A 13,181-nucleotide genomic window follows, 5' to 3' on the forward strand; every position below is an offset into this window, starting at 1 on the left:
TTTGCAAGATGTTCCTACATGACTGTAAATATATTAAGAAATAGAAATCCTATTATAACTAGATTTGAATCTCACTAGGACTTGAACCCAGGAACACCATGTCTGAGCTATTGCGACACAATATTGGTGTATTAATAGACTTTCGTACATCCTACTTATCCTGTGAAGCAAAGTATTTGAAAATAAATCCTGCCAGACTGACCTGAGCATTTTATATTTTTATTAAAATGAATTATGATGGTTTTTTTCCAGACTTCCCGCCCAGGAGATTCAACTAGCTCGAGCCAAATGAGGAATTCGTGAACATGACTCATTATGGGTTTCTCAAAGGAGACACCTTTGTTGTACAACGAAGGCACGTGATATTTGCAACTGATACACAGCTTCACGTCCTAGCTAGGTAATTCAAACAGTTTCAGATTGTCCTTTTAAACAAACCTGAATAATTTTTAACTTATTTTGTTCATTAAGAATAAATTAATTGTTAAATCTATAAAACATTTGATGTTTATATCTTGTTTTCTAATTCTGATTATTTTAATTTTGACGTGCCAAATCCTGGTACATTGATGCCACATTCAAAGCAGTTAAGGAGCCCTTATCACAACTTCTGTCCATTCACAGTGTTGTGAAATTGAGCTAAGGAAAATACAAACAGGTATTTGTCCCATTTTTTGAACAGTCAACATCCTTTTCAAAATACATGAAAGAAAAAGTAAGCAAGCTTACATACCCCACGCTCCCCCAAAACTCAAAGTGCTGAAAATCCCGGAAAAAATGAAAGAATCGGAATTACCCGGTAATATGCATATCTACACATTGTGTTCTAAATATCTGCAAAGTTTGATGAAATTCTGTCCAGCGGTTTATGAGGAGTTGCGCTGACAAACTGTTCATCACTATATTCAAGATATCCCCAAAAGTCTAGGTTGTAAAGTGCCGAAATTCCCAGAAAAATAAAGGATTCGGAATTTCCTGGTAAAATGCAAATCTATACTTTGTGTCCTAAATATCTGCCAAGTCTGACGAAATTCTGCGTAGCGGTTTATGAGGGGTCGCACTGACAAAATGTTCATCTGTATATTCAAGGTATGGCCAAAACTCTAATTTGAAAATTGCCAAAATTCCCAGAAAAATATCGGAATCGGAACCTTACCTTCCCATGACATCATTCCAGGGTTGTTTGATCACCTCCAGGAAGCTGCAACAACAGATGGCTTGGTACAACTTTGCCAGTACATCACCAACAACTGGGTTGGAGATTGCAGCCTTGTGGAGCCCCGGACAATGGATTGTGTTTTATCTTTAATTCTACATATATTTAAATTAACTTTAGATAAGATAACTGGAAACTTTATTATTTTTTACTTTAATCTAAAATATGAAAATATTGAAACATAATTGTATCTGAAATACTAGAAGTTCTTTTTTAAACTTGATCATACAAAATATAATCTTTTCTGTAGGCGATGCGTACTAACAACGACCTGGAATGATGGCAACGCCAGTTAAACACTCCGCAGGGAAATCCAACCTTCCCATATATGATGTTCAAACAATATAGTATTTGTCTTTTAACACATTTTGCAAGACTTTAGGATGCTTTATCAGTGTCATTTATTGTAGTCGTTCGAAACTTCAATCAGAGAGAGACATCGGAAAGGTTTAGATTTGATATAAACTTGAAAAACAAGATGTGTTTGTGAAAAAGCTATTTGGCCCGGCGGCAACAAATTTAAAAAAACATACTTTTAGCATAAAGGTCACAGTCAAGGTCACAAGGTCATTTATCTTGGAGTCATTTGAAAGAACTTGATTAGTGAAGTATGCATACCAAATATGAGGTCTCAATCTGTCATCGTTCAAAAGTTATGGTGAAGGTTCAAAAAAGCTATTTTTAGCATATAAGATACAGTCACGGTCACAAGGTCATTGAACTTGGTGTCATATGAAAGGGCTTTATTAGTTAAGTATGCATGCCTAATATAAAGTCCCTATCTTTCTTCGTTCAAAAGTTATGGCAAAGGTTAAAGTTTGCCGTCAAAAAAGCTATATTTAGCGTTTAGGTCACAGTCAAGGTCACAAGGTCATTGACCATGTTGTCTCTTGAAAAAGCTTGATAAGTGTTGTATGTATACCAAATATGAAGTCTCTATCTTTTATGGTTCAAAAGTTATGGCAAAGGTTAAAGTTTGCAAAAACCTCTATTTTTAGCATATAGGTCAAGGTCACAAGGTCATTGACCTTCGTGTGATTTGAAAGAGCTTCATTCATGATAGGCATACCAAATATAAAGTCTCTATCATTCATGGTTCAAAAGTTATGGCGAAGGTTCAAGTTTGCAGACAAACATAGGTAGTTCATCTGCTTAATAACCAGGAGCAGAGAAGTTTTTTGAACAATTTCTGCATTTTCTCTATATAACCCCGCCCTAACAACAGAACCCCTGACCCAGGGGGCATAAAATTCACAATAGCATTCTTCCTCATAATGACTATATACTTAGTTTATTAATACCCAGGAACAGAGAAAAGGACCGTTGGCCTCTCCATCTTTTCGACGATGCCCTCTTTCTCGAGTCTGTTCAATTCCGCTTCTACCTTTGACATCAGTGGAAATGCGATACGACGGGCAGTTGTTAAACAGTACGGCTTAGCATCATTTCTAAGAGTTATTTTTACAGGCTCACATTTCACTAGTCCGAAACTTCCGAACAAACTTGGTTCAACACTGTCAACTTTCTTTACAAGTCCAAACTTGAGTGCAGCTGAGCGTCCTAAAAGGTTGCTTGTCCCTCTGATAACGAATTGGAAACGCAAAGTTTTGGTCCTTAAATTTAGTCTCAGCTGTGAATCTGCAAGACAGTCAATTCGTCCTCCAGGTCCAAACAAAGCAGTGTTGGCTGATTTCAGTTTCGGCGGGTACTGAAGTTTACGGTAAGTTGATTCAGACATGACTGAGGTATCTGCTCCTGAATCAATCTTAAACGGTACAGTTTTCCCACAGACTTTCAGGTTCACCTTCCATACTGCTTGATCGTCATAACAAGTAGTGATCGAGCCCAAGGAATCCTTCTTCATACAATCCTCCAGGTTCTGGATGTACTATTTCCACAATGTATATTCTGCTTACAACACACGGCAGTGATCATATTTGTGATACCGTTGTTGCCACTGTTTGCTCCTAGCGATACAATGATCCCTTGCATGTCGTAGATTACATTTGTTACACTTTCCTTGACCTTGTCCTGTGGTGTGATGGTTGCCCTCTGCCACGCCCACCTGAGTGTCTGTGTCCTCGACCTCTGCCTGGGCCGGTGTTAAAATTCCGCTGACTTGACTATGTTTACGGACTGCTTTCACATTTGTAGCTGACACACTCTTAACCATTTCTGATTGCTGCGCGATTTCTACTGCTTTCTCCGAGTGTCAGGTCTGATCTGAGCTGTAGTTTCTCTGAGAGTTCTTTGTCAGATATTCCGATCACTAATCGATCCCTAATTTGCTCCTTCTTGTCAGCAAAGTCACAATATTCAGAAATTTCGTGAAGATTTCTAACGAAAGTTTCTATTGACTCACTGGGTTGTTGTGTGCGCTGATGAAATCTGGCTCGTTCGTGGATAATATTTCTCTTTGGAATGAAATATTCGTCAAATTTCTTGAAGACTTTGTCAAACTTCTTCTCATCCTCTTGATCTTCGAACTGTAGGGACTTAAATATGCTCTGCCTCCTTACCCATTGCGTAGATAAGTGCGCTGATCTGGACCTCCGGGTCATCTTTTTTCAACTTCGAGGCCATTCTAAAGCGGGAAAATCGTTCCGTCCAGTCGAGTCACTCTGTCGGGTTACTGAAGTTAAAACTCTCCGGGGGTTGAAACGAGGCATGGTTCTGTTATCGGCTTAATCTGTCCGCTAAATATACAGGAAAAATTACTGGAATCCCGCTTCTGACACCATGTTCAGACGAGCCATTGAAAACACGTGTGATCAACTCAATCATTTATTAAGAACACATCATAAGCGATGTCATACACAAGACTACACATAAAGGTCACATGGTACACAAACAGCTGATAATGAATGAATGAATGAAACATGAATTCGAAACACTACATTGGCTTTTTACTGGCATAAGCCCTACCACGAATGTCGATCGGTCATTTCCGTAAACTTTGACCGGCCGAGAAGCTTTCGGCAAACCTCTGCTGCTTCCGTTACCTCCTTCAAACAAGAAATGGGAAAAACATTGTAAAGCATGCAAGCAATAAAAATCAAATTTTATTTACAATGAAATTAAAGAGACCTTTTTTAGCTCACCTGAGTCGAAGGCTCAAGTGAGCTTTTCTGATCACATTTTGTCCGTCGTCCGTCCGTCTGTCTGTCTGTCTGTCCGTCTGTAAACTTTTCACATTTTCGACTTCTTCTCAAGAACCACTGGGACAATTTTGACCAAACTTGGTACAAAGCATCCTTGGGTGAAGAGGAATTTAAATTGTTAAAATGAAGGGACATATCCCCTCGCAAGGGGAGATAATCAAGAAAAAACAAAAATAGGGTTGGGTCATTAAAAAATCTTCTTCTCAAGAACCACTGGACCAGTAAAGCTGAAACTTATGTGAAAGCATTCTGGTATAATGTAGATTCTAAATTGTTCACATCATGACCCCCGGGGGAAGGGCGGGGCCACAATGGGGAATCAAAGTTTAACATAGAAATATATAGGAAAAATCTTTGAAAAGCTTCTCAAGAACCATCTGCCAGAAAAGCTGAAACTTATGTGGAAGCATCCTGGTATGATGTAGATTCTAAATTGTTCACATCATGACCCCCGGGGGAAGGGCGGGGCCACAATGGGGTATCAAAGTTTTACATAGAAATATATAGGAAAAATCTTTGAAAATCTTCTTCTCAAGAACCACTGGGCCAGAAAAGCTGAAACTTATGTGGAAGCATCCTGGTATAATGTAGATTCTAAATTGTTCAAATAATGACCCCCGGGGGAAGGGCGGGGCCACAATGGGGAATCAAAGTTTTATATAGAAATATATAGGAAAAATCTTTGAAAATCTTCTCTCAAGAACCACTGGGCCAGAAAAAGTGAAGCTTATGTGGAAGCATTCTGGGGTAGTGTAAATTCTAAATTGTAGGAATCATGACCCCCGGGGAAAGGGCGGGGCCATTATAGGGAATCAAAGTTTTACATAGAAATATATAGGAAAAATCTTTGAAAATCTTCTTCTCAGGAACCACTGGGCCAACAAAGCTGAAACATATGTGCCCATGGAAGGATCATGGGGTAGTGTAGATTTCAAAATGTCTAAATTATGATCAGTGGGGTAGGGTGGGGATGCATTATGTATAACAAGGGGGAAATCTGGTAAAGAACAGAATGGTCAAAGCTTCTCATGTGAGCGATGTGGCCCATGGGCCTCTTGTAGTTATTGCTAAAAAATCTCATGTTATTTAGAATTAATCACGGCTGATGTTGTTCGTTTTGTCATTTTTTAAAGATTGAAAATATTACAAAATTGTCAAGTCGTACGAAAATTAGATCATCAAAATTGTTATCTTCCTTGCCTTGAACAGCATTTCAACCAATGAAATAACTGATATTTTCTCATCATGCAATTTCTACAAATCACGAGAGAGAGGAAGTGCATAGCCCGAAGACTGTAAAAAGCTTCAACTATATAATACCGTCTTCCAAGTAAGACGGCAATATTCTTATATATCGGCTTTTGATTTCGGTGAACGTGTTGTCGTGGTTACTAAAAATAGAAATTTCCGTGAAATACTTTAAAAAATGCTACTCATCCTACAGTTTTGGTCTGATTTTAATATACCGGTAACTTGACAAACAAGAAGACTAAATTAAGATACATAATTCTGTATATCAGTTTTTGATTTCGATGAACGATGTTGCCGTGGTTACTAAAAATAGAAATTTCTGTGAAATACTTTCAAAATGCTACTCCTCCTACAGTTTTGGTCTGATTTCAATATAACTTGGCACACGAGAAGACTTCACTAGAATTCATAATTCTGTATATCGGTTTTTGATTTCAATCAACGGTGTTGCCATGGATACTAGAAATAGAAATTTCTGTGAAATACTTTCAAAATGCTACTCCTCCCACAGTTTTGGTCTGATTTCAATATAACTTTGCACACAAGTAGACTACACTAAGATACATACAGGTAAATATCAGTATTTCGAACATGGGATATCTCGAATACCCCACTTATGTCGAAGTCGATCGCCGGTCCCGGCCGTATTTTCTATATATATGATTTAAAAAACTACTGATATCTCGAACATGGTAATCTCGAATACCCCGCTTATGTCGAAGTGTATTCAAGGTCGCAAGTATATGTTGGTAAACTTTTCCCGAGTACCATGAGATTTGGTGCCGAGCGAAGCGAGGGACCAAATCGAATGGCGAGGGAAAAGTTAAACAACATACTTAGTACATGCTTCACACGAGAAGTTAAGCCCTTTGTGTCCCTGTCTATTTAATTACATATCTTTGTGTGTTTCTTATTATTCAATCAAGATAAGGATAGTTTGACACTGACTGTTGCCATTTTGTACAGGCCCAGATGTGATAATTGTACCCTCGGGTAATATCTACCTTTCAGGTGACGGTCTACAGTGAGTAGTTTTCAAATACAATACAGGTTCATTTCTATAGATTCAAATATCTCTGTATGAAGATTGTCATGTCATTTTGATGGATTTAAGTCAGGAGCATTTTATTTTTGTTTGGACATTACTAAACATTTGTTTTGGGTGGTAAAATTGATAAATTTCTCCTGAAAAGCAAAGAATTCCTCAGAAAACGAAAAGCAGGAAAAGAAAGGCTTACGGTTGGATATATACATGTACATTACTTGAGCAATACGGGACGGTTCCAACGTATTTGAACTTCTTTAAAAAAGATCATATTTAGACTTTTTGCTGTTTCCCAATCGGTCAATATCTGTTTATTTGGAATCAAAGAATAAATTAAATAGTTAAGTAACATTTTTATTGTTCTCACTTCTCAATGCGATAATACTGATTATTATATAGTTTATTTATAGTCCCTATATAATCTAATAGATACAAACGCAAACAGTTCATAACACTGCATATTCATAGGATTCGAGGCCGTATTTACCGGAGGGTAAGTGCGCGTGCCACGGCATTGTGACGTCACAATCAACGTTGTTAACAATGGTTGCAACGACCGAAACCAGCTATGTATCTGAGCGGGAAAAATGGCAGACAAACCTATCGCAGGATTTTTTTAAACATCTGGACGCCTTACACATAACGAAACCATCATTCATTGTCTGGTGACCTTTCCCTGTGTCCATGATTGTAACCTATAATTGGTAATGATTTGCTCAATAATTATGCACACAATGGAAGAGTCGCCCAACCATGAAGCTTGGGCTTGGGGTTTACCAAGTGATTTGGTAGCAGCAAAAATCCTTTGCGAGGTGTTAAAACATGTACAAAGTTCAAATTTTACCTGCTTATCTCGAAGTGCAGTGAATTTTCCGGTCTACTGAACACATCTGGTGTCGTAACTTCACGCATTCTTGCCAGTGGCAAATAATTAGCACCTTCGAAACCCTGGCGTATCTTAATTAATCCCAAGCTTCTGAGGGTTATCTATGTCACGATAATCGGTATGATAGCCTGGGTGCTTGGTGTAGTTTACGATTAATAAATAAGCAAGTTCACAGCCACTCTGAAATTAATACAGTCAGTATTACCGATAATGCATTTAATAATGCACACTAAATGAATAACATCGGAAATTCAAAAAACACAGGGATTCTTCAAAGTGAACTTGAATTAAACTTGAATTAAACAATTATAATGTTAGTAGGCTATAAAATAGGACGTAAAATAATTTTTCATCATTCAACAAGATGTCTCAAGACAGTACAGAGAAGAATTCCAGACCTGGTCTCAAGAGAAAACTAAAGACCCATACGATTGAAACAAAGTTTCAAGCCATCGCTGATGTTGAAAAAGGAAGAGATAGTAAAGCGGCCATTGCGAAGAAGTGTGAAATCCCCCCAGCACCTTATCAACGTGGATCAAGAATGCCGAGAAGATCAATGTGGCCTACAAACAGAGCGCATTCGGACCACAGGAAAAGAAGATTAGAACGGCGACCTACAAAGACACAGACCAAGCAGTTCTGCAATGGTTCAAAACAGCCAGAGACCAAAATGTTCCAGTGTCCGGGCCCCTTCTCATCGCTAAAGCACAGGAGTTCGCTTCTCAGCTTGGCGATGAGTTCAAGTGCACCACTGGGTGGCTCGAGCGCTTCAAAGAGCGCTTCTCAGCTTGGCGATGAGTTCAAGTGCACCAATGGGTGGCTCGAGCGCTTCAAAGAGCGCCATAACATTACCTTTAAACGTGAGTGTGGCGAATCAAAGGCCATAAATGAGGGTACTGATCAAATGACAGAGTGGTCTTCCACTCTTCAGACCCTCTTAGGTGAATACAGTCACAGTGACATCTTCAATGCCGATGAAATGGACTGTTTTATTCGCCTACTACCCGACAAAACTCTCGAGTATAAAGGGGTAGATTGTCTGGATAACATCAGAGCTCTTTACAGCCTGGCTGAGAAAACTGGACAGACGCTTTCAGCACCAGAAACGCCATGATCGTCGACAACTGTCCAGCCCACCCGAAAGTCGACGGTCTGAAAGCCATCCGACTGTTTTTCCTGCCACCCAACACCACAAGCAAGACACAGCCCATGGATCAAGGAATCATACAGAACCTGAAAGTCCACTACAGAAAGCAAGTCATTTTGAAACAACTTCAGTCAATAGAGAAGAAGATAGAGCTACAGATAACAGTCCTGGACGCCCTCAGAATGCTCAACAACGCCTGGAACAAAGTCACAGAGAAAACCATCAACAACTGCTTTCGACATGCCAAATTTGTCATCAATGAGCCAGAAGTTACATGAATTTATTTATTTTCTATTTATTAAGTTAAGATTTTACGTGATAAAAAGAAGAAAAATATTTGTTTCATTTATTGCAAGAATGCTTGATACTTAACATCATACTTGATTGATATTACCGGTATGGTAATAATAGGTCATGAGTCAAAAACACATTACGACCATACTGAAATTTACCGATTCAAAATTGTAAGATAACTTCGGACATCTCGAACCCAATACATGAATTAAATGAAAAAGTCCTGTTAAATCGCTCAAGCTTTTTCTTTCCAAAACCGATCCAAATGCAACCAGGCTCTTCAAACATCGCTTAAAACCTGTCTTATCCTCTCCAGAAAATGAGACCTCGTGGTCTAGTTGTGTCCCGGTTCAAAGTACCAGTTTAGTCGTTACGTGTACGACATTTCCAAAAATGTTAATTGCAGCACATATTACACGGCTCATTGTCAAGCTACTACAATCCAATGAATGAATGATTCAGGTTTTGAAATTAGACGTGTCATGCAAATGTCCGGACCTAAAAAGGAGCTCTAAGAAGTTATGCCTAATCTAACGATACGATATATCCTGATGAGCTTGAGATAAAAGACACCACAGAGTCTGACACACCTGTTTCATATTTGGATATTTTACTTGAAAAAAAATCGTTAATTTAATGGTCATCTAACAATCAAGCTCTATGATAAACGTGATGACTTTAACTTTTCTATCGTCAGCTTCCCTTACTTATGCAGCAATATACCTTCATCACCTGCATACAGAGTTTATATACTAGTATCTCAATTGATTCGATACAAAAGAGCATGCTCTACGTAAGAACAATTTCTAAAACGAGGTAAATTATTGACAAACAAGTTGATGAAACAATATCAACAGTCTCGCTTTAAGTCATCATTTCGTAAGTTCTATGGTCGACCTTGACAGCAAATACAATTTATCATTCAGTCAGATTGTAAGTCCATTATTTACAGACTAAATTGACGACGGATTTTTCCGTTATTTCCTAATTAGGTCAAGGAGGACACGGCGGGTATGACCGGTCGGCAGGGGATGATAACGAACAGTATTCAAGATCAATTTAAGTCCATAAAACAATACAAAATAGGAGCATAGCAAACAAGGACCTCAATGGTAAATTGTATTTGCAGCATTTTCGACTGTTAACCCATGGAGCATTGCTGAAAAAATTAAACTATCTTCCATGAAGTCAAATGAAATTACCAATACTATTCTAGCATACATACATGTAGTACATGATCTACGACCTTTGAACACCATTGAAATCCTGTATTTAGGTAAGTTTTTTATTCAACTGTTCTTGAATTTACAAGCAGCCTAAACAGTTAAAAGCAAACCAATCTCTCCCTGTATAATATTTTATTTCTCGTTTATTGATACAGAAACATGATTAAAGCCATGGAACCATGTATCAGCCCCCTAATCGACAGAGACTCGGCGAACAACTCATTCCAGCATTATTATTGATTGCAAGACCCGCTGGAATTCCACTTACCAAATGATTCAGAGGTTTTTAATTCAGAGGCCTGCAGTCCTTGCGGTACTTCTTGATGAAAGGATCAAAAAGTCTAAAGCAGTAAGTCGAATGACAGATCATGAAGTTCAAATTTGTGAAGATTTTGTCTCTGTCATGAGGGTGATGTTAACAGCTACATTAGTTCTTTGTGAGGAGAAGACTCCTACCTCTGGACTGATTTTGCCTCTGCTGGGAAAACTATTGCATCATTTTGAGAGAAAGGAAGGGGATTTTTCGATTTCATACTAACTTTGAAAAATGCTGTTGGACAGAATCTTGCAACACGATATACTGACAATAATGTGCGGATGTTTTTAGAGGAATCCAGTGCTTTGGATCCAAGAACCAAAGGCAAGCCATGTATTCAAGCAGAAACTTGGGAAAGATTGGTGGACAAGTTGTCAGTGATGGACTTAAATGTTAATGCAATCAAGAAAGAGGTAGATGCTAAACCAGTGACGCCAGTCAACATTCCACAAGTAAATCACATTCCGCTGCCAGCACTTCCAACCATTCCTGATCACCTCAAGTCTGGTAGTTCAACTGAGGATGATTCAGATGATGAGGTTAATTTAATTTGTAATTTTAGCATTTGATTAATAATTTAATTCAGATTTTCAATTATTAATACATTGTCAATTTATTATGATTAAATTCATCATTAAAGTTTGATTTAATACAAATGATATTTGGTTCTAAAGATCTTGAATGTCATTTATTAAGAATATAAAAGAATTTGTATGTAGAGATTCTAAAATACTATGTAAATGGTTCTAAAAATAAGAGGGTTTGGGAAAAAAAAAAATATATAGAATTATTAGCATTAATAGTTCATTAGTTCAACACTTCTTGTCATGAGATATCTCATTCTCTATTCCTTTTCAGATTCAAAACCCAGTGAACAAAAAGTACCAAGAACTGCTTTAGAGTCTTTGTTTAGGGAGGACGAGGTTTTAGTCACAGGTGAAGAATTCATAACTCCTGCTGAATTAGCAAGAAAAGAGGTAGAAAGTTACAAGGGACATAACCCAGCCTCCATGAAAGAAAACCCCTTAGAGTGGTGGAAGGAAAATGAAGTTTATTTTCCAAAACTGGCCAGGCTTGTTCGCACATACTTTTGTGTACAGGCAACATCTGTTGCCTCAGAGAGAGTGTTTAGTACTACAGGAGACATTGTTTCTGCAACGAGGGCCTGTTTGAGTCCAGAACGCGTGAATGAATTGGTCTTTTTGAAGAAAAATATGAAATTTTAAAATGTTGACTGTTATTTATTCATGATATGAATACTGATCTAGTTATCTTTTCTTCTGTTTCTTTTTCTCTTTGATCATGGACTCAAATAGGTCCTTGTTATTTGTTGAAATAAACTGTAAAAAAAAATCAGTTGTGTCTTTGTTTATTAAGAATAAGTACAATATATCGGATTTAAATGTATCGTATCGTATCGTATCGTATCGTATCGAAATCTTGGCACCAATACACAGCCCTAGTGGGATCCAATAAAAGTTGTCAAAGAAATAAAGTTTTAGGTGTCATTTTCGATCAAAAATCTTTTATTTCACATATAAAAATGCTAAAAGAAAAATTTACAAAAGTTCTAGACATAATTGAAGTCATAGCAAATACTAAGTGGGGGAGAAGATAGAGGTACTCGACGGAAACTCTATAGTTCTTTAGTCAGATCAAAACTTGGTTGTATTGTTTATGGATCAGCCAGAACGTCTTATTTAAAAGCACTAGACGCAGCCCACCACCAGGGCCTTCGATTGTGTTTGGGGGCTTTTCGAACCTCTCCAGCTGACAGTTTATAAGTTGAAGATAATGAACCACCTTTAGACTTAAGAAGAATTAAATTATTTTTACAGTATTTAACAATATTAAGGTATTCCGATCCTCAGGTTTATAAAATTAGCAGTTAAGTAATCAAAAATACTCATAAAATTATCCTCTGAATCCAAAAAGTTACGTAAATTTATCCGCAGTATTTTTTTTAAAGTTAAAGATTAAAGTTAATCATATTATATAGGGAACATTTTCAAATCTCCAATATTTTTTCAGGAAAAGCAAATTGGAATTGGTTAAAAACGATGTTTTATCTACACGACTACGGACTTCCGAATGAAGCATCAATATTTACAGCTGAAGCAAAGGCAATACAGCTTGCTTTTGGTTACATTAAACAAAGTAAATCAGACATCTGCTTTTGGCCTGAAACCCCAGGATGAAGTTGTTATATCAATTGTACATTTTTTAATTGTATTGTATCATTTTCCATTTGTAATATATCATGATATGCGGGTTATTTTTTTTCCTACGTATCGGACATTCAAGATATACTCATTCATATTTATTAAACAGGGAACACCAACCTGAATCTTGCGACTGTGCAATGACTAAAAATTATATACTATTAGAATGTACAGATTTTTCGCCTGTTAGGAGCATACTTTTTAATAATGTGCAAACAATGCATGACCTTTTTACAAATATTAACACTTATACAATTTTACAATACTTGAAGGAAACTGATTTTTACAGAAGATTTAGATTATTGTATTATATACTGAAAGGAAAAAGAAACGCAGGGCAGCATAATAATCGAATTTTTTTGACCGCATGACGGAAAATTACGAATATTGGTCAGATGAGAATGTTAGTTACTATGC

At 37.3% G+C, this 13,181-nt stretch overlaps 1 protein-coding gene across 1 annotated transcript; it reads left to right on the plus strand.

Annotated features, from left to right (window-relative positions):
* The first annotated feature begins 7,923 nt into the window (after positions 1-7,923).
* LOC134261610 (tigger transposable element-derived protein 4-like) lies at positions 7,924-8,673 on the plus strand. Its single transcript, XM_062744035.1, has one exon. The coding sequence runs from the start codon at positions 7,924-7,926 to the stop codon at positions 8,671-8,673; it is 750 nt and encodes a 249-aa protein (XP_062600019.1).
* The last annotated feature ends 4,508 nt before the right edge of the window (positions 8,674-13,181 follow it).

This window comes from Saccostrea cucullata, unplaced genomic scaffold (assembly GCF_032062105.1).
Source record: "Saccostrea cucullata isolate Sc308-1 unplaced genomic scaffold, CSIRO_AGI_Scuc_v1 ctg12653, whole genome shotgun sequence".
Classification (NCBI taxonomy): Eukaryota; Metazoa; Mollusca; class Bivalvia; order Ostreida; family Ostreidae; genus Saccostrea; species Saccostrea cuccullata.

Bases quoted from the DNA above. Each gene is read 5' to 3' on its own strand.
- LOC134261610 (XM_062744035.1), top strand. From the start codon at position 7,924: ATGTCTCAAGACAGTACAGAGAAGAATTCCAGACCTGGTCTCAAGAGA.